Raw genomic sequence first — 21,628 nt, forward strand, 5'->3', positions numbered from 1 at the left:
CAGGGCTGCGTGGAGGTGAGGGGGGACTGTCCTGGCTTCTTGAGGAAGGCTTCGTGAGGGATTTCAGGTTGCTGCTGGCAGATCTGTTCCTTGATTATCCGAGATTAAATTGTAAGGAAAAGGCATGAAGCACAATGAAGGAAGCCTGGTAATTGAGGCACTTGCTAATTGCCATTATGCAGAGGGTGGGGCACTAATTGTATTATGACTGGTTAGGAAGCTCGATAGAGTCTGTGGAATGTAATTATTGAAATCAATATAAGATCAAGAAGCTATGATTTTCTTGTGCAGCCAGCAAAATAGCGAGAAAACCAAGGCGTTGCTTGGGGAAGGGGACACGCACACCTGCCGGTGGCTGGCAACCAATGTACCCCATGCTGTGTTTGGCAGGGCCCCGGTGAGCCACGGGATGTGTTTCTTAAGGTGGCCAGTGGTCCAAGCCCAGAGATCAAAGACTTCTTTGTCATCATCTACACGTAAGCACGGACACAGATGGGGCAAGGGGCCGAGGATGGGCAGCCTGGGATACCTTCGGAACTCCTCCCCTCCGACCTGACCCCTAGGCATGATGGGTACTGGCACTTTGCTCTGCAAGGAGAGCGGTGGCTGTGAGTCAGGCTGGGCTTAGAGGCCAACCAGGCCTTGGTGATGGCATGTTCTCTCCCAGAGTGGCACAGTAGCCCAAGGGATGGACATGACATATGTTCCCCAAGAGAGGGATGGTGCAGCTTTCCGGACCAGAGCTAGCCCAAGATGACTCTCACCACCCTGCCCTCAGTGGATTTGCACTGACCCCTGAGATCCTGGAGCTCAGCCCCTCTGTTGGTGACTGTCTTCATCTTTCGCGCCGGAAAACTGGTCAAGCCATGCCTTGACTTTTCGCCCAGCTGAACAGTTCCATTGGAGCCCTTTAAAACTGGTGCAGCCTAGGCTGCTTCCTGTGTGGCTTCTGATGGTGGGACTGTGGGACTTAACTGTATTCGGGGCTGAGGGGCTGTGCACCATGCACACCATCTAAACGTGTCTCAGTGTTCCTTGTAGCAGCCGGTGAATGTGTATCACCCCTGTTCCATTTTACAGTAGTGCCATGGACTCTCAGAGCTGAGACTTGATGTCGAGCTCCGAGCTCAGGCTTATGGCCTCAGCCGCGCTCCCCACTGTCCTAAGGCTTGGCCGTGGTTCAGGTTTCCACACTGCCTCCCTGACCGAGCTCCCATTTTCATCATGTGACGCGCATTTCTCAAGCCCCGCATCCTCAGCAGGCCCCAAGAACAGACACACTGCATAGCCCCATCTTGAGAGATTCCAGGTTAGGGCAAGGGGGACTAGCCCCAGCCCTGAACACAGGGTTCCCATCCACTGTGACTTTTTGTAGTTCTTCCTGTGGCCGCCAGGCTCCCAGCCCTCCTGAAACCCCTCCCTGGTGTTCCGTGATGTTGCCCTGCTAAGATGTGTAGACGGCCCCTGTCTTCCGCAGGGATCGTTGGCTGGCGGAGCCTGTGCAGACGTGGCAGGTCTGCCTCCACTCCCTGCAGCGTGTGGACGTCTCCTGTGTCGCAGGACAGCTGACCCGTCTGTCCCTTGTCCTGCGGGGAACACAGACTGTTAGGAAGGTGAAAGCCTTCACCTCCCACCCTCAGGAGTTGAAGGTATGGCCCTTCTTGGAGGCGGAGTTGGGGGTCTCTTTGCTTCTCTGAGCCCATCACTGCCCAGCCTGCGGAGGCCTAGGAATGGTGGGTGCGGCGCCAGGGTGGCTGGTGGCAGCTTTTACGGGCTGAGCTGCCTTTTGTGAAAATGCCTCTTGCTGGATGTGACGTTGAGGATGAGGGGCCAAAATGTACCCCCAAAGCCTTCAAGATTATTAAGAGATGACCCTCAGGAACTGTATCACTGCGAGAGGGCCGTGCCCTGACCTCTTCTTTGTCCCTGAAGACAGATCCTGCAGGTGTCTTCATGTTACCGCCTCACGGGGTCCAGGACCTTCATGTGGGCATGAGGCCAAGGAGGGCCGGCAGCCGCTTTGTCCATCTCAACCTGGTGGACATGGACTACCACCAGCTGGTGGCATCATGGCTCGTGTGCCTTTCCTGCCGCCAGCCACTCATTTCCAAGGTCTGTATAAACAGTGGGGCCAGGTGGGGGGGCTATAGCACCTTAGGGCCTCCGCTGTGTCTTGTGGGTGATGGTATTACCCGGCCCTGGGACTCAGCTACCCAGATCCAGGCTCTGTGAGACTGAGGTGGGGCAGGGCCCTCTGGGATGGTTCTGGATGGCTGGCCTGTGGCCAGGTGGAACAGTTTGCGCTCAGGACTACTCAGGCTGGGCCAGCAGCTATGTGTTTCTCATCCACTCCCTCCCTAGGCCTTTGAGATCACCATGGCGGCGGGGGAAGGGAAGGGTGCCAGCAAGCGGATCACCTACACCAACCCCTATCCTTCTCGGAGGACCTACCACCTACACAGTGACCGCCCCGACCTGCTGCAGTTCAAGGAGAACTCCTTCCAGGTCTGCCCCGAGGGCTGGCGGGTGAGAGGGAGATAGTGCCTTACTCAGGAGTGGGTCTGCTTCCAGCTGGCAGGCTCCAGAGAGTTACACCCTCTGGGGAAGTCCTTCAGGTAGCAGGCGAACATCATGACCCTGTGCTCTCTGCTAGAAGACCCTGACCTCCCGTGTTACCACAGGCAGGGGCTCTGACCTCCTGTGTCAGCACAGCAGAGGGGGACCCTGACCTCCTGTGCCAGCACAGGCAGGGATCCTGACCTCCCGTGCCAGCACAGCAGAGGCCCTGACCTCCCATGTCAGCACAGCAGAAGGGGACCCTGACCTCCTGTGCCAGCACAGGCAGGGGCCCTGACCTCCAATGTTACCATAGGTGGGGGGCCCTGACCTCCCGTGTCAGCACAGGCAGGGGCCCTGACCTCCAATGTTACCATAGGTGGGGGGCCCTGACCTCCCGTGTCAGCACAGGCAGGGGCCCTGACGTCCAATGTTACCATAGGTGGGGGGCCCTGACCTCCCGTGTCAGCACAGGCAGGGATCCTGACCTCCCGTGCCAGCACAGCAGGGGCCCTGACCTCCCGTGGCAGCACCACAGGCAGGGGTCCTGACCTCCCATGCCAGCACAGGCAGGGGCCCTGACCTCCAATGTTACCATAGGTGGGGGGCCCTGACCTCCCGTGTCAGCACAGGCAGGGGCCCTGACCTCCCGTGGCAGCACAGGCAGGGGCCCTGACCTCTGTGTCAGCACAGGCAGGGGGCACTGACCTCCCATGTCAGCACAAGCAGGGGCCCTGACCTCCCATGTCAGCACAGGCAGGGGCCCTGACCTCCCGTGTCAGCACAGACAGGGGCCCTGACCTCCCGTGTCAGCACAGACAGGGGTCCTGACCTCCCGTGTCAGCACAGACAGGGGTCCTGACCTCCCGTGTCAGCACAGACAGGGGCCCTGACCTCCCATGCCAGCACAGGCAGGAGGTCCTGACCTCCGTGTCAGCACCACAGGCAGGGGCCCTGACCTCCCATGCCAGCACAGGCAGGGGTCCTGACCTCCCATGCCAGCACAGGCAGGGGTCCTGACCTCCCATGCCAGCACAGGCAGGAGGTCCTGACCTCCGTGTCAGCACCACAGGCGGGGGGCCCTGACCTCCGTGTCAGCACCACAAGCGGGGGGCACTGACCTCCTGTGTCAGCACAGGCAGGTGGATTTCCTCTGAGGAAATGTAGTTGAACTGTGGGGGCAGAAACAGGTGATGGGAGTGATGGGATGTGTGTTGAGGACAGTCTATGAGTGGATTGAGGGACCCCCTCATTCCTTTGCTCATTATCAGAGCAGTGCGTGGGAAAGGGGTGCCACCTGGCTGTCCACACCAAGCAGCAGCTGCTTTACGCCTGTCTGGTCCTCACAGCCTCTGTCAGTCCAGGTGACAGTCAGGCCAGTCTGGATGTTCCACCCGTGTGCTTGCTTGTCATAGTACAGTTCTAGAAGCTTCTGCAAAGAGTGGAAGCCCAGGCGAAGCTGAAATCCCCATGCTCTTGCAGGTGGCAGGAGGTGAGACCTACACCATCGGCCTGAGGTTCATGCCAAGCGGCAGCACTGGACAGGAAGAGATCCTGATCTACATCAATGACCATGAGGACAAGAACGAAGAGACGTTCTGTGTGAAGGTCCTCTACCAGTGAGGACAGCTGTGTGGCCAGTGCCCCTCCCTGCGGACCCCTCCTAGCCTTGCGGTCGTGACTCAGGACGGGCCTGCATGGCCTGTGGAGGTGGCCAAGCCAAGAGAAGTGGCGGTGTTCCCGGTCATGGCATAGTGCCTCCGCTGAGCTGAGACATCCTGTGAGGAAATGTGGCCTCCAGGTGGCCGCAGCAGTGACCCCCACTCTGCCCGCAGCACACAAGGCTGTCTCCTCACCACTCTCAGCCAGTCACCGTCTGGAGCAAACTGTGTTGTTTAAGTTATCCCTGATGATAAAATTATGTTTTTCTTACCAGATTTAATATGAACATAGTATATTTTAATTTACTATGTATTTTATACTGGAATTCTTTTGTATCTGCTTTTTTTATTTTAAGTTATTGAATGAAACACTTCACTTTTGCAGAGTCTCTTGTGATGTGTGTGTCCTGGGGTTCCTCTTGCTGGGGTGATGGAGTGTGGGGCTTGCTGCCCTCTGGGTGGGGTGATGATCAGTGTCTGTCCCGTGGCTCCCCGCTCCTCTTGTGCCCAGTGGGTGCCCATACTTCCCCTTCCTTACCAGAGAGCTGTGTTTCCTGGCCAACAGGCCCAAGTGTCCACTCAGGCTTGTACACTGTCTCCACCAAAGAGGCTCCTAGAGGCCCAAGAAGCCACATGCCGATTCCCTGAGGTCCTACAGACGCAGCGCAGCCTCTGGGATGCCCACGCAGAGGCTGAAGCAGCAGTCATTCCACCCAGACCACAGGCTTTGGCTGCTAAGAGCTTCAGTGTTTTTAAAGCCTGTGCTTCCTTCCGGCTGTGGACTGTCTCCTGAGTGACCTGCACAGCCTTGGGAGGGCACGAGAGCCCTTTTCTCCCTCCATGCATCCCTGCCTCCCTGACTTCCTCCTTGCCTGAGCCTGTGCTGGGCTGCCTTCTGCTCTGGCGGTGTGGTAGGGCTTGTGTCTGAGTTAGAGTATCACTCACAGCTATGACTAGATGATTCTCCTGTCTCATTTCTCCCATATTTTCTCTAGGGAGCGTGGCCAGGACCATATTCTTCTCCTGCTGTGGAAGGCATTAGCCGCATAGTCGTGCCTTGGGCAGGGGGACGACCCTGAACTTGATTGTGTAGAAGCAGATGGGAGAGTTGGGCTATTGGGCTGTGGGCCAGGGGAGGCCTGGCCCCAGAAGTCCCATGCTGCAAAGTAGTCTCCAACCCCCATGATTCCCTCCTCAGGCAGCAGTGTGGACAGATGGAGTAGACACTGCCCTCTCCCCTGCCCTTGGGGTTACAGAGACTCCAGATTGAGGGAAGTTGTCAGATGGCCTTATCTAGGGACAGCCTGATTTCTGAAGTAGGTCTTGTACCTGTGCTGATGTTGGAGTGTTAGGTGTGGGAGTGGATAGTGAGCTGTGCCCACATGTGAGGGTGCCAGGGCTGCTGAGCTCAGGGATGTGGGAGTGGACAGCCAGCTGTGCCCACATGTGAGGGTGCCCAGGCTGCTGAGCTCAGGGGCCTTCTGGACTTCTAAGCTTTATGAGTTTCAGTTACTTCATCAAGAAACCCACTGAGCCAGGCTGGCTAAGACGTGGAGCTTGGTATTGATGCCGCTCCAAACACACGAAGATCTCTGGCTAGGTCTCTACCCAGTAGCAGGGCAGCTTCAGCCCGCAGAGCATCTCTGCTGGCCTCAACCTTCCCACCTGCAAGGTGGGCTAAGAGCCCCACAGCCTCATGGGATCACCAATCACAGCCATAGCTGAGCCTGAGTCTGGACCTCCTTCCTCCTAAGTCACTGAGCACCTCAGGTCCCAGCTCTGCATCTTGTCACTCCCAGTTCAGAGGCATCCCTGTAGTGAGGGGCCCACAGGACAATTGGACGCAGTGAAACCCACGGTGGATGTTGGCCTGCAGACACTGCTGGTGAGAGTAGGACCTTGGCGTCACCAACAGGCTGTTCCCGAGGTTGGGCCGCAGCACCCAGATCTGTGTTCAGACACATCTGTCTGCTCCTGTGGAGATGGGATGGTTCACAGATATGCTTAACTTCTGGCCAGGGGACTTTTGAGCGAGCTGCTGTCTATGAGGGGTGGACCTGGCCTGTAGTGGGGAAGACAGGTCTCCTGGAGGAGACTATGCCTCCAGATGCCTCTACTTCTAAATGTTTCCAGCCTGAAGCCTATTCCCCCAAATTCATAATTAATATCCCGACAAACCTGTCAGCAGATTACGTCACAAATGCCCCACACTGGTTGGTTTCTCTGGATAGTCCTGGGGTGCAAAGTCAGCAGTGAGGAGTGGACAGAAGAGGCAAGCTGAGGAGGGCAGCGAACGCTTGTACTGACCGGGGCTGGGAGCTCGGAAGACCATAGTCTCCTTCCATCACTGTAAAACGCACAACCACGGAAGCCTCTGGAACAGCTAGGGAGGTGGGGCCACAGAGAGTCTGCTCATCAGTTTTATGCTGGGGATGCCAGGCTGGGCAAGGCCTCAGAGCACATGGTGGGATCCGGGCTGCCACACCGGGAGGTATGGAAGAAAGGTGGCTAGCGAGACCCAAGTTTGCTGTGTTCACAGCTCACCTGCCCCCTGGCGAGTGAAAAGAGAGGCTCTGAGCCATTGGCTGTATGCCACATCTACCACGGGCAGCTTTTAAAAGGCAGGTTAGTGCAGGGTGAGTTCCTATCCATCACTTGCAATAATCCGTTGTGACAGGAAGCTAGGACAACAAAGGCTAAAATCGATGAGCGTCTGGAAACAGACACCATTGCAAACAAACAGCTAATTTCTAGAAGCCTGAAATGAGACGTGGAGTTGGGACACCAGAGCCTTGATGGTTTCAGAATAACGATGGGGTGTCAGGATTGGACAGCCACCTGGCCCCTGCTAACCAGCATGGGTGTGCCCCTCCAGGCCAGCAAGCAGGTAATTGGCACCATATCCAGGAGGCTGGGATGGTCAAGTCAGTCAGCTGATGGCTCTGCTAATGTATTCAATAGCCAAGTCATAAGGTTTGTGATGTCCTGGGCAACGTCTACCCTTCCTTGCCCTCTGCTGTCATGGCAACCCAGTCCTGGACTCATGGTCTATCTGTCATAGCCCCAGGACCAGCACGCTTGTGGAAGAGAGCCTGAGTGACCTGGGACCAGACAGAGGGACCCTGCTGGGGGTGCTGTGGTGTGGGCGGATTAGACAAGCATACACCACTCCTGCCTTGGTGCTTTTAGCCACTCAGTGCCCTTCCTGGACCCCAAAACCTGCCCTCAGCATGGTGTGACACACCCCGAGGGAAGAATGTTGCTGTTTTATTTTTCTATAGTGTGTTAAGCTGACAAATGGGGACCCATCGGGGTACGTGGGGTGCCCCTGCTGCTCCAGCTGGATGGAAAGTGACAGCTAATATTTCTGCCATTGATTCCATAAAGGCCATGGTGTACAAGGACCCTGCAAAGGCTGTGAAAGTAGGCTGGCCGAGTCATTTTCCTGGAATAACACCGAGCTGTGCTGTTTCTTAGCTACTGCCTTCTAGAAACATTGGCAAGTGGGCTGGCCTCACCATCAAAGGATGTAAGAGGCATATCAACTTTTAAAATCATTATTAATTATTGTTTTTGAACTTGTGTGCACAATGTGTGTGTGCATGAGTGTGTTGGGGTACACACGTCACAGCACACATGTGAAGGTCAGAGAACCCCTTTGCAGAGTTGATTCTCTCCTCTCACCTTTACGTGGGGATCACACTCAGCTAACTGGGCTTGCGTTGCTTGCATGGCTTGTGTGGCTTCTGTGGCTTGCGTGGCTTCTGTGGTTTGGGTGGCTTGCGTGGCTTCTGTGGTTTGGGTGGCTTGTGTGGCTTTGTGTGACTTGTGTGGCTCACGTGGCTTGCATGGCTTGCATGGCCTGTGTGGCTTGTATAGCTTACATAGCTTGTGTGGCTTGCATAGCTTGTGTGGCTTGCGTGGCCTGTGTGGCCTGTATGGCTTGCATAGCTTGTGTGGCTTGTGTGGCTTGCGTGGCTTGTGTGGCTTGCATGGCCTGTGTGGCTTGTATAGCTTACATAGCTTGTGTGGCTTGCATAGCTTGTGTGGCTTGCGTGGCCTGTGTGGCTTGCATAGCTTGTGTGGCTTGCATAGCTTGTGTAGCTTTTGTGCTTTGCATAGCTTGTGTGGCTTGTGTGGCTTGTATGGCAAGCACCTTTACCTGCTGAGTCATCTTGCTGGCCCCATTGTTCAATCTTTGACACTGTGACGTGGATGTCCTTTACAAAGTTTGTGCTTTATAGCACAAATAATAAAAACCCAGAGATAGATATTGGGGTTCAAGCTGAAGATTAGAAAAGCAAAACAGCCAAGCCACTAGAGAGTTCTCACCTCTACCAAGACTCAGACAAAGGGGTGATCCTATCCTCGGTGTGACTGCAGACTACAATGCTCCCCACCAACCTCAGACTACAGTGAGCTCCTGTCTCCTCCCGCCTTCTATTCCTCTCTCCACCCAGCCATATCACTCCTGTCTCCACCTCCCTACTGCTGGGATTAAAGGCATTGGATCCCAAGGACTGGGATCACCTTTGTGTGAGCTCTATTTCTCTTTTTAGATAGGTTCAATCTGTAGCCCAGGGAGGCCTTGAGTCCTGGGATTAAAGGTGTGTGCCACCACTCCCTGACCTCTAGTGGCTTAGCTCTGCACTCTGATCTTCAGACAAACTTTATTAAAACACAAACAAAATATCACTATATGTGCTCAAGAACCATACAACCGAGTTATAAACAAAATTAAACAAAAAGCTTAATGTTTTCATAAGTTTCTAAGTGTGTATCGGGCTGCGTCCATAGTTATCTTTGTGTCCTGTGACGCACAGGGTGCGACTTGGACAGGTCTAAGACAATCCGAGGGGTACTATTGCTGGGTCGGTTTAGACTGCCAGCTCCAGGCACCCAGGGGTGGGTGTGTCTAGAGGTGACTCCTGAGTCCTTTCTTAGTGCAGCCAGAATCTCCCTGTTCAGCAGTTGGAAGCAGGAGGCCCAGGGCTGGGATTGTGTATCTGACAGAAGTGAGTCTTCGAATCTGCCATGTAGATGTGGTGACGGTCAGCAATCCTGGTGTTCAGGAGAGATCCTGGCCGAGCTTTCTGTAGTGTGCAGGTGATGGATTCTAGAGGGTGCACAAGAGGGGTGGTGTCACCCCTGTAGTCTCTTCCAGCTGGAGGGAGGAGCTGAGTGGGGTGCTCAGCACCTGCAAGAGGCTTTAGTTGGGTATAGGGTCACTTCTCTGCCCACAGCCTTTGGGACACAACTCTCACACTCTGCCCCTGGATTGAGAAGTAGAAACAGCGGCATCTCTCCCAGAGGTTTCAGTCTGGGATGGTGAGAAGCCAAGTCACCAGCCTAAGTCACCAGCCTCTGGCTGTCTGCGGTCTGAGGGTCACTTCCCTGCAGGGCGGACTCAGCCAGCCATTGCCGGGTATGTACCCTCTGGAGTCTCAGAGCTGGCACATGGAAGGGCTCCACATGTGGCCTATTGGCTCTTGTTGCCCATGGTACATAACAGCACCGACTAGGGTTGCCATATGTTGATCTTGGTGCTGGGTCTTGCAAATGATGCCCTTGTCCCACTTCCCTCTCTAGGGCAGGGGCATTTCCCAGGGACATGGTAGAGCATTTGGAGGAGCCCAGACTCACACGGCTTAGCCTGCCTCACTTTTTCCCCTCGTGACTCTCAGGCTGCCTTTGAGCCTACACTGTGGTCTGCACAATCCTGCCCCTAGCTGGTAGGCACCTCTAGCTCTGCCTGGGTGAAGGGTTGGGAAGCTGATGCCACTTGCCAGTGTCTCTAACTTCACTGAAAGATCTTGGCTCCATCTGATGCAGCTTTTATCTCCCAGGGCTCAGAGCTGGCTTGGGAGAAAGGAGAGTGTATCCGATAGCTTCTTGCGACTATGTTGCAAGACAAAGACCCCCAAAACGCAGGCTTCCAGTTTCTTTCTTGCTCATGGGTCTGAGCCTGGGAACCTGATCTGTATTCATCTCCGGCTGGCTGATGAAGTTGTCCCCAGTAATGACACTGTGCTTATATTGCTCCCTGCGTTCTGCTTGCTATGCTTTTATAATCCGACCATTTCCTCTGCCTCAGGAGGAAAATTGGGTGCTCATAATGATCCAATGGATCTACAGATAGCTTGTCTACCCCCTTCCTCCCCAGGACAGCGGGAGGGAACGGCTCTGTGGGGGCTCATGAAGGGAAGAACCTGGAGGAATGTGCTGTCCTCTGGTACCTGTGTCTCAGCCATTGCTCTGAGCTCCTGATAATTGTACCATTGGCAGTGACCAGCACATCCTGCCAGAGTCCATCTCCTCCCCCTCCCCCCAGGGCTGGAATGCAGAGAGAGGTGGGGGGGGTCACATAAACTTATTAGCGGCTCTGGTTTTAATAAAACATATTTGTCGGTTTGACTTGTGCTTGCCACCGAGGAGAGCTCTTCTCATTTTATTTTTTATTGCTGTACGATGGGATTGACTCGTGGAGATCGTGAATGGATGCTTCCTCCCCTGCCTGAGATGCTGTCATCCCGGTCGGCTAAGCCAACACTCACTGTATTAGCCAGCAATGAAGCATGCTAGCCAGGTGGAGGCTTGTTCAGCACCCCGAGGCTTCTTGATGGGACTTTTGTGCTTCAGCATGGAGCTTGGTTCTGCAGGAAACAGGAAGTCTTGCTCAGAACACAGCTGGGGTGGAAGCCTTGTCTGAGGCTCTCTTCCTCCATCCCTGGGGAGAGATGTGGGTGCCTGGCCAGTATGGGTGCTCCCTGCCCTAAGCCTCAGCCCTGCCATGGGGCCAAGAAGTTCCTGGAAGGACCTAGAAGGGAGTAGGGAGGATAGAAGCTGGGATGACGCAGATGTGGGGTTCAGGGGTCATGCTGCCCAGATTGTTCTGACCTTCCCTTAGCCTTGCTCGGTGACACTTGGCAAAACTCTAGAGAATCCTGGTGCTGATGCCCATGGGCAGGGGCAGGAGAGAGGAGGACTGCAAGATACAGTTCCCTAGACTCTTCTGTGGTGTGGAGAGGAATAGCTGGACCCCTCCAGTTCAGAAAGCAGCTGATGTTTAATCCTAGCCAGCCAGTGTATGCTCTGGTCATGGGAAGGTGGGCCTGGGGACCAGGGGAAGGGGATGTATTGGTGGGACAGGCTTGGCTTTGTAAAAACAACTGGAATAGTTACTGGCCTGAAGTAGAAAGTGTCGTCCCCTGGGCCAACTCTAAACAGCATGTAGTATTTCATCTGCTTTTACTAAGAAGAAACATTTTGATTTCTAGCCTGGGTTGGAACATGTGACCTTCAAAACTAAAAGAGGCCATTAGGGCCCTGTCAGGATTATGTCAGCCCAGAGCTTGCCCCTTAGCTTCAGAAGGTGGTTAGAGATGCTGAGGTGGGAGGGGTGAGAGCTGGAAAGGGATTCACGGGGAAACTCAGACCACACCAGAGCACTACCTCTTCCTCCACAGCCGTGGGGTGTAAGGGAGAAGAAGACTGGCTTTGGAGCCAGCTTGCTGGGATTTGCCCAAGTGAGCCAAGACCGTGAAAACACTCCTGGGAGGAACCAAAGAATGGCGAGGCCGCATGAACACTCTGGATCCAGGATAAACTCTTGAGGATGTGGGAGCCGATGGAGGTAAGAGTTTGAAGTCATGGTGATCCTTTGGGATACAGGGATGGCCCTTCAGCATGAGGAGGACACCTCAACCCTGTGCTGAGCCAGACATGGGGACTTGGGGATCAATGTAGTAACCCATCCTTCCTGGGCTCTGCTGCTGGCATCTGAAGTGCCTCCTGTGGGCAGAGGCAGAAGCAGACTCTTAAGAGCAGGGCTGCAGAGACGTGGACCCAGCAGAGTTCAGGCCTGGGTTTCAGAACTCCCTGGGGCTCAGCTAAGTCTGATGGTAACCAGACAGGAAGCCAGAGCGAATGTCCCACTGGGGAGATGAGGGTGATGGTGAAGGGGGTGGGGAGAGGGGAGGGCTGGCATACTTAGCTGCTGCATGCTCAGCAGTCAGCCCCTGATCTGGAGATGGCCCTGTGTTGGGGACTGTCACATAGGTTCCAGTGTGCGTCACCCTTCAGGGACCCTCTGTGAGGATGCCTGTTGCCAGAGAACCCTCCTGTCTCTGTGGGTGACGTTCTAAGGCCACTGGTGCTTGGCGAGATGGTGCCCTCCATCCTCCTCGGCCCCCTTTCACAGCCCTAGTGTGCAGGAACCCAGACAGAAGACACGAAGCCCTTGTGGGGAGTCACAGACAGCTTGCGGGACCTCCTCAGCCCACAGTGGGCCAGCTGGCCTCTGCTCCCAGAAACGGCTTTGCTGCCGTGTGCTCCCGTCAGTCACTCGCTCAGGCCTGTGCTTCCCTGACCCACCCTACTCCTTGACACGTAAAAGCCACACTCTCCAGAGCAAATTGTCAATTGCTGCCACTTGCCAAAAAAGTAGAAGCCGAAATCATCCTTGGCCCTGGGAATGTGGAACATGGCATACAGAAGTCTGTCCCCAAACCTTTGCATCTCATGAAACTGTAATTTCCATGAGTAGATGCCCGAGAAGTCCCTCCAAGTGTTCCTACACTCTTGTGCTCATAGCCTGCTATGACTGCAGCAAGCCCAGGGCTCAGAGCCTTTCGGAGGAAGAAATCAGCAGGCGTGGGCTTGTGGGAGTGGGCTGCATTCCCCTCTTGAATGCAGGGGCCTCTGAACAAGAATGCAGGGAGATGGCCTTCCAGATGTTTCTTTCCCTCCAGCAAGGGGTGGCTAACACGCACGGGTGCTGAAGCATGTAGACTTGGGATACCATCTAGATATTTTCTACCCATCAGAGCCCAGGAGGAGCTGAAGGCTAAGGTTGGGACCTTGCTTCCTCCTCCAGCCTGCTGCTGAGACAGGGAAGCTGTACCCACTTCCTCTTCTTCTAAAGCTCCAAAGCCAGAGGAAGGCAGGACTTGTTTGTGTATGGATTTGGGGTGACTGGGGCCTGGGCAATGGAGACAAGAGAATGTGTTTGAGCTGCATTGGGCTGGACATACTGCATGACTCTAGACTACTTCCAGTTCAGAAGTGGGGTCCTCACTACACCAGTGTCCCCTCTTGTAGAGGCAACAGCCAGGGACCTGGTGGGGTTACCATGGAAGGGAAGCTCTTACACCTCTTACACCATAGGTCCACTGATTGTGGATGCTGCCGCATAGCAAAGCAAATGCTTCTGAATTTGCTCCCGCTCTATCCGGGATCATTGGTAATGGGAACAGAGCCGAGGATGCTGTTACTTGCAGCTCATCAGAGAATCGAGTCAGTTCCCTGCAGGCGGTGAGAGGCATCGTGAGGCTTCCTGTGGGATGGCAGCTGTCCTGTGTGTGGGGCCAACAAACCCGTGCTCCCCTGTGCTATGGGGAAGTGTGTGCTGGAAGATGGAATGGCTACCCTTCAGCACCCAAGGAGAAAGCAAAAGGCTACCCTGGTTCCCACTCCTGTTCAAAGTAATGACAAACCATCTGGGTGCCAGGGCTCTGCGGGCACCTCTGGACTAAGTCACAGCTCAGCATATTCCCTGCACAGAACTGTGGGTGAGGAACTGTGCAGGTTCTCCCCTGTGTGACACCCCAGGTGCTGCCTAGGTAAGAATGAGGGAGTGAGGAGGTGTGTCACAGTGGGGTGGGGAGTGGGGATGTCGGGGACCAGACACTCATTTGTTCAGCGGTGAAACCAGGTGCCTGTGATGTGTGTGGGCATCTGACCTGAGCTCTCTTGGGGAGAACTGAAGTCAGTTTGCCATCCTGGAAGTTGCCTGTGAGCAGCGCCAAAGGTGCCACGTAAGACACAGAGCAGGTGGCCGGTGCAGGTCTGCAGGCTGCTCTTGCTCAACAGAGCCATATCCCAATTTAGCTCTCCGTGAAGAGACTTTCTGCAGGCCAGGGCTACTGAGGTGGTCATGTAGGCATTTCCCACTTAGCTCCATTGCAACACGCATTTTCTGCCCAACACTAGTGAACACCCAGCAATTTAGTTCAGTTATGACTCTAGCCTTCTGGAATTAATGTTGCATTCCATAGGCTAAGGGCCCAACCTCAGGAGGCCCCCTTACTTCAGAAGCTAGGTGCAAGCCCCCGGAACCCCCAGTATGACCATCCAGGTTCATCCAAGGCACTGGCACCACCACCAGCCTTGCTGCAGGCCTTGGTTTGCTCTGTGACTCAGGACCCAGTTCAGCCAGCAGACTGGCTCGCTCCGTAGTGTGGGCTCACTGTGCCCTATGCCATTTGCAGATTTGGTGGCAGAAGGCAAAGCCTGTCAGGCTCACTTTAACCCCTACAAAATGTGGGCCAGGAAGACAGCTCAGCTGACGAAGTGCTTGCGCATAAGCGTGAGACTCACTTTGAATTCTCAGCACTGACTTAGAAAGCTAGGTGCAATTTGAGAATCATTATACATTCATTATTGCAAATGGAAATAATATCTGTCTACCCTGCCGTCTCCCTCCCCCAGCCATTGCCGCTACTATTATCATCTCTATAAAACTGCCAGCATAATAGTCATTACTACCACCATGATATCATCACTATAACATCACCATACTGTCTCCATGAATTAGCACTACCACCTCCATTGCTATCATCATCACCATCTGTAAACACCATCATCACCACGACTACCACCGTCATTACTATCTCCACATATTATCACCACCGCCATTGCTATCATCATCACCATCTATAAACGCCGTCATCACCATGACTACCACCATCATTACTATCTCCACATATTATCATCACCACCATTGCTATCATCATCACCATCTATAGACACCATCATCACCATCATTACCACCACAACCACCACTCTTCAGACATCACTGTGGCCAACAGGATCACTATCTGCCACCATTATTGCCCACCAATGCCACCATGTCATCTATGATCTCCACCATCCCCATAGACTCTCACCTCCTCAGCCATGCTATCTCTGTGCCTTAAACCATCACACCTCCTAACCTAATCCTTGACCATGCAAGATCATACCTGTTTCCACAACCATGCTTCAAATGATGTAAAAGTTATTTATAATCGATACACAATATTAATTACTTCTTAATGGTGCTTTTAAGCTAACCAGAAGTCCCACTGGGGAAATACATGTTCATCCCAGAGATGAAGAGGGATTTCTATTCACAGTCCACAAGAATTTGCTGAAGACTGCCTGGAAGCAGCCCGACCTACAGATTCTCCATCTCCTCCTCCAGGGACCATCTTGAGACACTCCCGAGATGAAGGTACCACCTCTGCCCCTACTACTGAGTGTAGATGAGGCCCTGTGTGACCTGAGCTGCCCTAGTCAGGGTCTTCTCCTGAGCTCTGGTGCTCCAGTTCATTGAACAGGGTGGATGGGAGTAGGCAGCTGTTTGAGGCTTGGCTACGCCCACTCTTGGCAAATGAAGTCAGAAGGAGGCCTCTCCCTAGTAGGTTAAAAAGATCATCTTGGCTGGGAAAGGCAGTCCTCCTCCCTGTGGGGGACTTGGGGCCCATCTGTAGCCTTTTAACAGTTGAGAAGGTACTGCAGGGCTCATTTGATGATGCTCGACACCAGACTGACTTGGTCTGGTAAATTCTGGACCATTTTCTCTGAAGCTAAAACTTCTGAAGAGATGCAGACCCTGGCCTCCTTCCTGTCTTGTGCTGCAGGATTTGGCCTCATCTGTCTCCCATTGCTCCACCCATGCACTTGAGTCTTCAGGACCCAGCCAAGCCTCTAATAATCATCTCACGTGGGGAGTACTACATGCCACGACCCTGGCATGGGTCCAGGAGATACTAGTTATACTTGATACCATGTGTCCCCTTAGGGATTCATGAATTCATACGCTCTGTGGTGTATTAGCTACGTGTCTTGTCACAGTGACCAACAATCTGATAAGAAGCATTCAAAAGGAGAAAATGTTAATTTGGATCACAGTTTGAAGGTACAAGCATCGTGGCAGGAAGGTTGAGACAGGAGCTTGAGGCGGCTGGTCACATGGCCCCTGCAATCAGGAAGCAGAGAGAGGTCAAGGCTGCTGCTCTGCTTGCTTCCTTGCTTTATTCAGGAGACCCCAGCACGTGGGATGATGCCGCTCACTTTTAGGCTCTGTCTTACCACCTCTGTGGAAATGCAGAGGTGTGCCTCCTACGCAATCCTAAATACCACTGGGCTGGCAGTCAAGACTGACCGTGGGGGACATTTGTCGAACTGTCTCTACAGGGGCTAGTAGTCATCTGCCAAGGAGTTGTGGCTTTGCCCTGGAACCCAAGGGACTTTTCTGAGATTTTTTTCCATTTCAGCTCAGCACTGACTCTGTAGAGACTCCCATCTGCCACAGGCACTTTAAGCCCTGCTGGAGCCCAAGGACCACAAGTTTCTGGAGGTAAATTGTTCACCCTGCAGCTCTGGCCAGCCAGTGAGTCCCTGCCCAGGCTTCAGTTTGTGCCACGGTGGATTCCTTGAGTAGGAGCTGGGGCCTTCTGCCTCTGTTCCAGTGATAGTTGCAGGAAGGGGGAAATCAGCTTTCCATGCTCTGGGTCAGGACCCTGGGTCTTCAAGAGGTTGTGTGCGATCTTTGGTATTGATGGTCTTAAAAGGTCTTAAAAGGTAGTGTGTCTGTCCCAAATTTCTTGCTCCAATTCTGTCCCTATGGGGTTACTCATAATCATTTTGAGGTTTAATATTAGTTATAATGGTTTGTCCTAAGCCTATTAATATTTGAGTAGTTACTTACAGATTACAGTGGAACAGAACATCATATCGTCACCTTATTAATAACTTTACCCCAAATGTGGAAAAAAACAACCACAAAGATCTGCTTTGCTGGTGTCTGGCTGGGGAATCTTCTAGAAAGCCTGCCTCTTGGTGATTATTTACCCAGCAGTTCCCATTGACCCTAAGCTCAGATCTTCTGCATCCTTGAAGGTTAGGACTGCATCCTATAGACACTGGACTCAGGAGAGGCTCCGTGTGATGGATGCCTGCCTGGTGTAAGCAGAGGTTGGCAGAGGGTGCCAGATGCCCTGGAGCTCGAGTTACAGATGGCTGGGAGCTGCCATATGGGTGCTGGAAATCAAATCCCCGTCCTCCGCAAGAGCAACAAGTGCTCTTAACTGCTGAGCCCTCCTTCTCTCCAGCCCCAGCTTCTCTCTATTTTAAACGAATTAGGGAACACAAATTGGTAAAAGACACGGAATTTGCTTACAGTTTGGCACAATGGGAAAATATATTTAGTTTCTCTCAGCTCTTTCATAGCAATGACAGCTTTGTACAAAAGGCTAAACAGAAGCCAAGAGGCAGAATGTGTTCGTCTACCTGTGAGGGGCTCCGGGAGAGCGGTGTGCAGCCTCTTGCTTGACAGCTTCCTCCTCTGGCTGTGCCAGGGGTTTCCTCTCCCCAAGCATGAGATTTCCTGGAACATCTTAATTCCTTAGAGTGCATTGTTTAAAGGGCTTTGTTTGAACAGTCTCTGTGCCACAGGGAGGGGTGCAAATGTCTGTCCTTAGAATACCCCTTCCTGCGACAGGGCTTCAGCACAGTGACACCAGGAAGACAGGCTCTGCAAAGGTGTCATTCTCTTCCGGCGGAGTTGCCACCCAAACCTACCCTGTTCTGATGAAGCACTGAGTCTCATGGGTCCGAGAGCAAGGAAAGTGGAGCGGCTGAGCTGGCCACCCCCTAAGGGAAAGGACAGTGAAAGAAATCAAATCTGATAGTTCATTTTCCAATGTAGATTCAAACACCAGAGCATGGCAGAGTCCGTTCATCAGCTCTACTCTTACCCAGACTCTGCTAAGTTGTCTGCCTCGCACACACAAACAAGGAGTTAAGGGCAGAAGCTGCTAGTGGTCAAGTTTGCCTAACGACCTGCAGGTGTGGTCTCGCGCCTGGCAAGCTTTGAAATGAAAGTAGAGATGAGCTCATCCATGCCTTTGTTGAGAGAATAACAGCTGAGCATCAGAGGGAACGAGCCCCAGACGGTGTGTAAAGACGGTGTCCTCCCGATTACCAAACCCACGAGTCTCTACAGTGGAAGCATTGTGGATTGGAGCTAAAAATGGCCAAGGCTGTGTTCAGTCAGCGCACCTGCTTTTCTAGGTCGACGGCCCGCTTTGTCAAGTCCTGAAATAAACCCACTACTCCAGTACTTTTATTCTGAAGGGAGAGTCAACAGACATCTTGGCAGAAGAGGGGCGGTGCTTCCCAACCGCACTGCCGCGGATCTTTCTCAGTATCCCAAGTTAGCGGCCAATGTCACCTAATCATGTTTTGAAGTTTGGACATGCTTCTTGAACACGCAGCTTCTGCTACAACAGGGTAGGTCCCCCATTGAGACCTGGGAAATTGAGGCAGCGTATTGCCATGAGAACATCTCCCCACACCATCCCACCTTGGCTGAGACCCAGATGTTAGCACACGAGGAGGGCACCACATGTGTGTAGCTTCCTGCACTGTGGGCTGGTGCAGAAGGAGGTGTCCTCAGATCCCAGGTATCAGGTTGAGGGGTGTCCTGAGTATCCAGGTTCTAACAAATCATATCTGCTCTCCTGTTTCATAGGGTGAAAAGGTATGTGGGGAGGGGACACCTTTCCCCTGGGGTTGCTCAACCAAGCCGCTGGTCACTCTTACCTCTGCACTATGCAAGCTAGCGTGGCTCCACAACCTGCTCTGCCCCCAGCCCATCGTGATCCTGCACCCCTGTTGTGGTCCTTTAAAAGGACCCAGTTTTTAAGTGACCCAAATTCATTCCCACCGGGACGTGTGTGCACATTAGTGCAGCCGCCTCCTCCAGGAACAGAAGACAACGGTAAAATAAACACAATGACGATACAACTATTTTTCACTGCCGCAAACACTGGTTCCTACCCACCCAGAGCCGGCTTTCTTTACTTCTCTCCTTGCTCTCCACCTCCTTCCCCATCTTCTGTTAGCCTTCTCTGTCCCACATTTTAGGGGTCTTTCCCCAGAGCAGAACACTGACAGGGGTGCAAATGCCTCTGCCACCCACTGTGTTCTCTCTGTGTATGTGTACCTACATGTATGTATGTTGAAGGTGTGCTTCTGCCTGTTCTTTGTTGACGTGTGGCTCTGTAAGAGGTACATGCCTCTGCTGGTGTCTGAGCCTCAGTGTGGGTCTGATTGTATTAGTCAGCTTTCCATACTGTACCGAAACACCTGAGTTAAGTCCTCTTAACAGTGGAAGAGGTTTGCGTTGGCTGGTGGGTTCTGTCTGTGGTCACATGGCCCAGCGCTCCAGGCCTCTGGTGCGTGGCGGGTGTGGTCAGGGAGGTCTGCTCATTTTCAAGGTGTCTGGGAAGCAAGATGAACGAGACAAAGGGTTGGAATGCCAAGATCCCTTTCCAAGACACACACCTCGTGAACTTCTCTTCCTGGGAACCTTCAGAAGGTTCCACCTTTGCCCCAGTAGTGCTACAGACAAGGGACAAATCCTTCAACAGATGACCCTCTGGGGATGTTGTTCATCCCAGCTACAGCCCTGTCTGTGCCTCCGTGTGGGGTGGGCGCCTGTGCAGGCTTCTGAGTGTACATATGTGGGCATGCCCGTCTGTCCCATGTGTGTGAGTTTGGTACTGTGTAGGTTGGTTGTCTCTCTGTGTGTGGACGTGTGTATTCAACTATATTTTGCATGTGAGGTGACATGCATGATAACCATCCCAGCAGGAATGAAAATGCCTTAGAGACACCTGTGTCCTTCCCCTGGGCTCCGAGACCTTTGAGACAATGGGCCCCAGGGAACTGGAATTTTCCCAGGGATGTTATGCTGGGAGAAGGGAAAGGCTAAAGCCTGGTGCCAGGCAGACGGGGTGAGTTGTGTCCTGGAAAGTGATGCCACACAGTTCTGGTAATTTCTCAGCTGCCTTGCGGCAGAGATGGGAACAGAGGCTACTGTAGTGGCAGAACCACTCCTTGACCAGGACTGCGGAGCCCACACACCTCTCGCCTTCCATTTTAACCTCAACACCATGACCAGAAGATGGGCTGGGGGTTGGCGGTGGTGGCAGAACTTATTTGTTCCTCTACTCCATGTGACCACATGGCATAAACCCCTTCTCTCTGCCTTCTACCCCTGTATCTTTAATTGACCTCCTGAGGTGACTGAGCCCAGCTTGTTAGGGCTGCCAGGACCCAGACTTTGACCCAACAACAGCATCTGTCAGCAGTTAAGCCTCCTTAAAACTGTATGTGTGCCACAGGCATGTGCTCAGTGTACACTAAGTGTAAGCATATGAACACATTTGTACAAGTTAGACCCTGCCCATGGGGAACCCCACCCCAGGCCCTTCCCGTCAGGGCCCTCTGCTTCTAAGAAGATAATTGTTAGAATCCAGGCCATAGTATCCACAGCAGCCTTCCCCTCTCACAGACAGACATCCTCCCGAGTCCCCAGGTAATAGACTTCCTGGTGCTAGGATCTCTCACCTGGGGAGTGAGTTTACATCAAAGCCAGTATTGGTGGCCACACATGCTGCTCCTCACCCCATTTCCTCCCACCTGCCTGGGAGTCAGAGAGCCCAGCCACAGGCTTCTGCTGTGAAGCCTCCTCCGCCTTCAGAAAGCTGTCTCCATGTGGGCCCCGAAACCTCTCTCCAGAGACCCCCATGCTGTCTGTCTCTGGCTCGGGTCCTGAATTCTCAGTGTCCTTGCCACGTAGTAGTATGTCTATTTGTCCGTCTGTCTGTCTGCCTCTCTCTGTTCATGGGGTTAATGACTCTTTTAATAAACTCCTCGCCCAACAATCCATCTCAGTTGTCTCTCCTGAAGCTTCATTTGGGAGCGGTTTCTGCCTCTCCTATTTTCTCCCGCCCTCCTTATCACAGTTCTAGAAACTTCTATCTCAACCTTACCCCTGATTTGGCACATCCTGGTCCTGATCAATCACCATCTCTCTTCGTCCCAACCATAGACTGAGACTTGTCCCTCACTCTGTGTGTGTGTGGTATGTGTGTATGTTTGTGTGTGCATAGTGTGTGATGTGTATGGTGTGAATGTATGATGTGTGTGTGGTGTGTGAGTATGTGTGTTGTGTGTGTTGTGTGTGTGTGTTGTGTAGTGTGTATGTGGTATGTGAGTATGTGTGTTGTGTATGGTGTGTGTGTGTATGTGCATGTCTGTGGTATGTGCGTGTGGTGTGTGTGTATGTGTATTGTGTATGGTGTGTGTTGTGTGTGTTGTGTGGTGTATGTGGGGTATGTGTATAGTGTGTGGTGTGTGGTGTATGTGTGGTATGTGGTATATGGTGTGTGTATGGTGTGTGTTGTGTGTGGTATGTGGTGTGTGTGTGGTGTGTGCATATGTGAGTTGTGTATAGTGTGTTTGTGTGTGGTGTGAATGTATGATGTGTGTGGTGTATGGTGTGTGTGTGTGTGTGTGTG

The 21,628-nt window shown here is 53.1% G+C and overlaps 1 protein-coding gene across 4 annotated transcripts in view; it reads left to right on the plus strand.

Moving 5' to 3' along the window:
• Positions 1-4,602, plus strand: part of Nphp4 (nephrocystin 4) — an 85,651-nt gene extending 81,049 nt beyond the window's left edge. For 3 of the 4 annotated variants that reach the window (XM_075946903.1, XM_075946902.1, XM_075946901.1), the window contains 5 exons: positions 391-476; positions 1,478-1,649; positions 1,933-2,112; positions 2,362-2,505; positions 4,039-4,602. In XM_075946903.1, coding sequence (XP_075803018.1) covers positions 391-476; positions 1,478-1,649; positions 1,933-2,112; positions 2,362-2,505; positions 4,039-4,179 — 723 coding nt within the window. In that variant the 3' untranslated portion in view covers positions 4,180-4,602. Of the gene's footprint in view, positions 1-390; positions 477-1,477; positions 1,650-1,932; positions 2,113-2,361; positions 2,506-4,038 lie in introns of those variants that run through there. The other variant, XR_012907579.1, reaches the window with a different exon arrangement.
• Positions 4,603-21,628: the final 17,026 nt, after the last annotated feature.

This window comes from Microtus pennsylvanicus, chromosome 13 (genome assembly GCF_037038515.1).
Source record: "Microtus pennsylvanicus isolate mMicPen1 chromosome 13, mMicPen1.hap1, whole genome shotgun sequence".
In the NCBI taxonomy this organism is placed as follows: Eukaryota; Metazoa; Chordata; class Mammalia; order Rodentia; family Cricetidae; genus Microtus; species Microtus pennsylvanicus.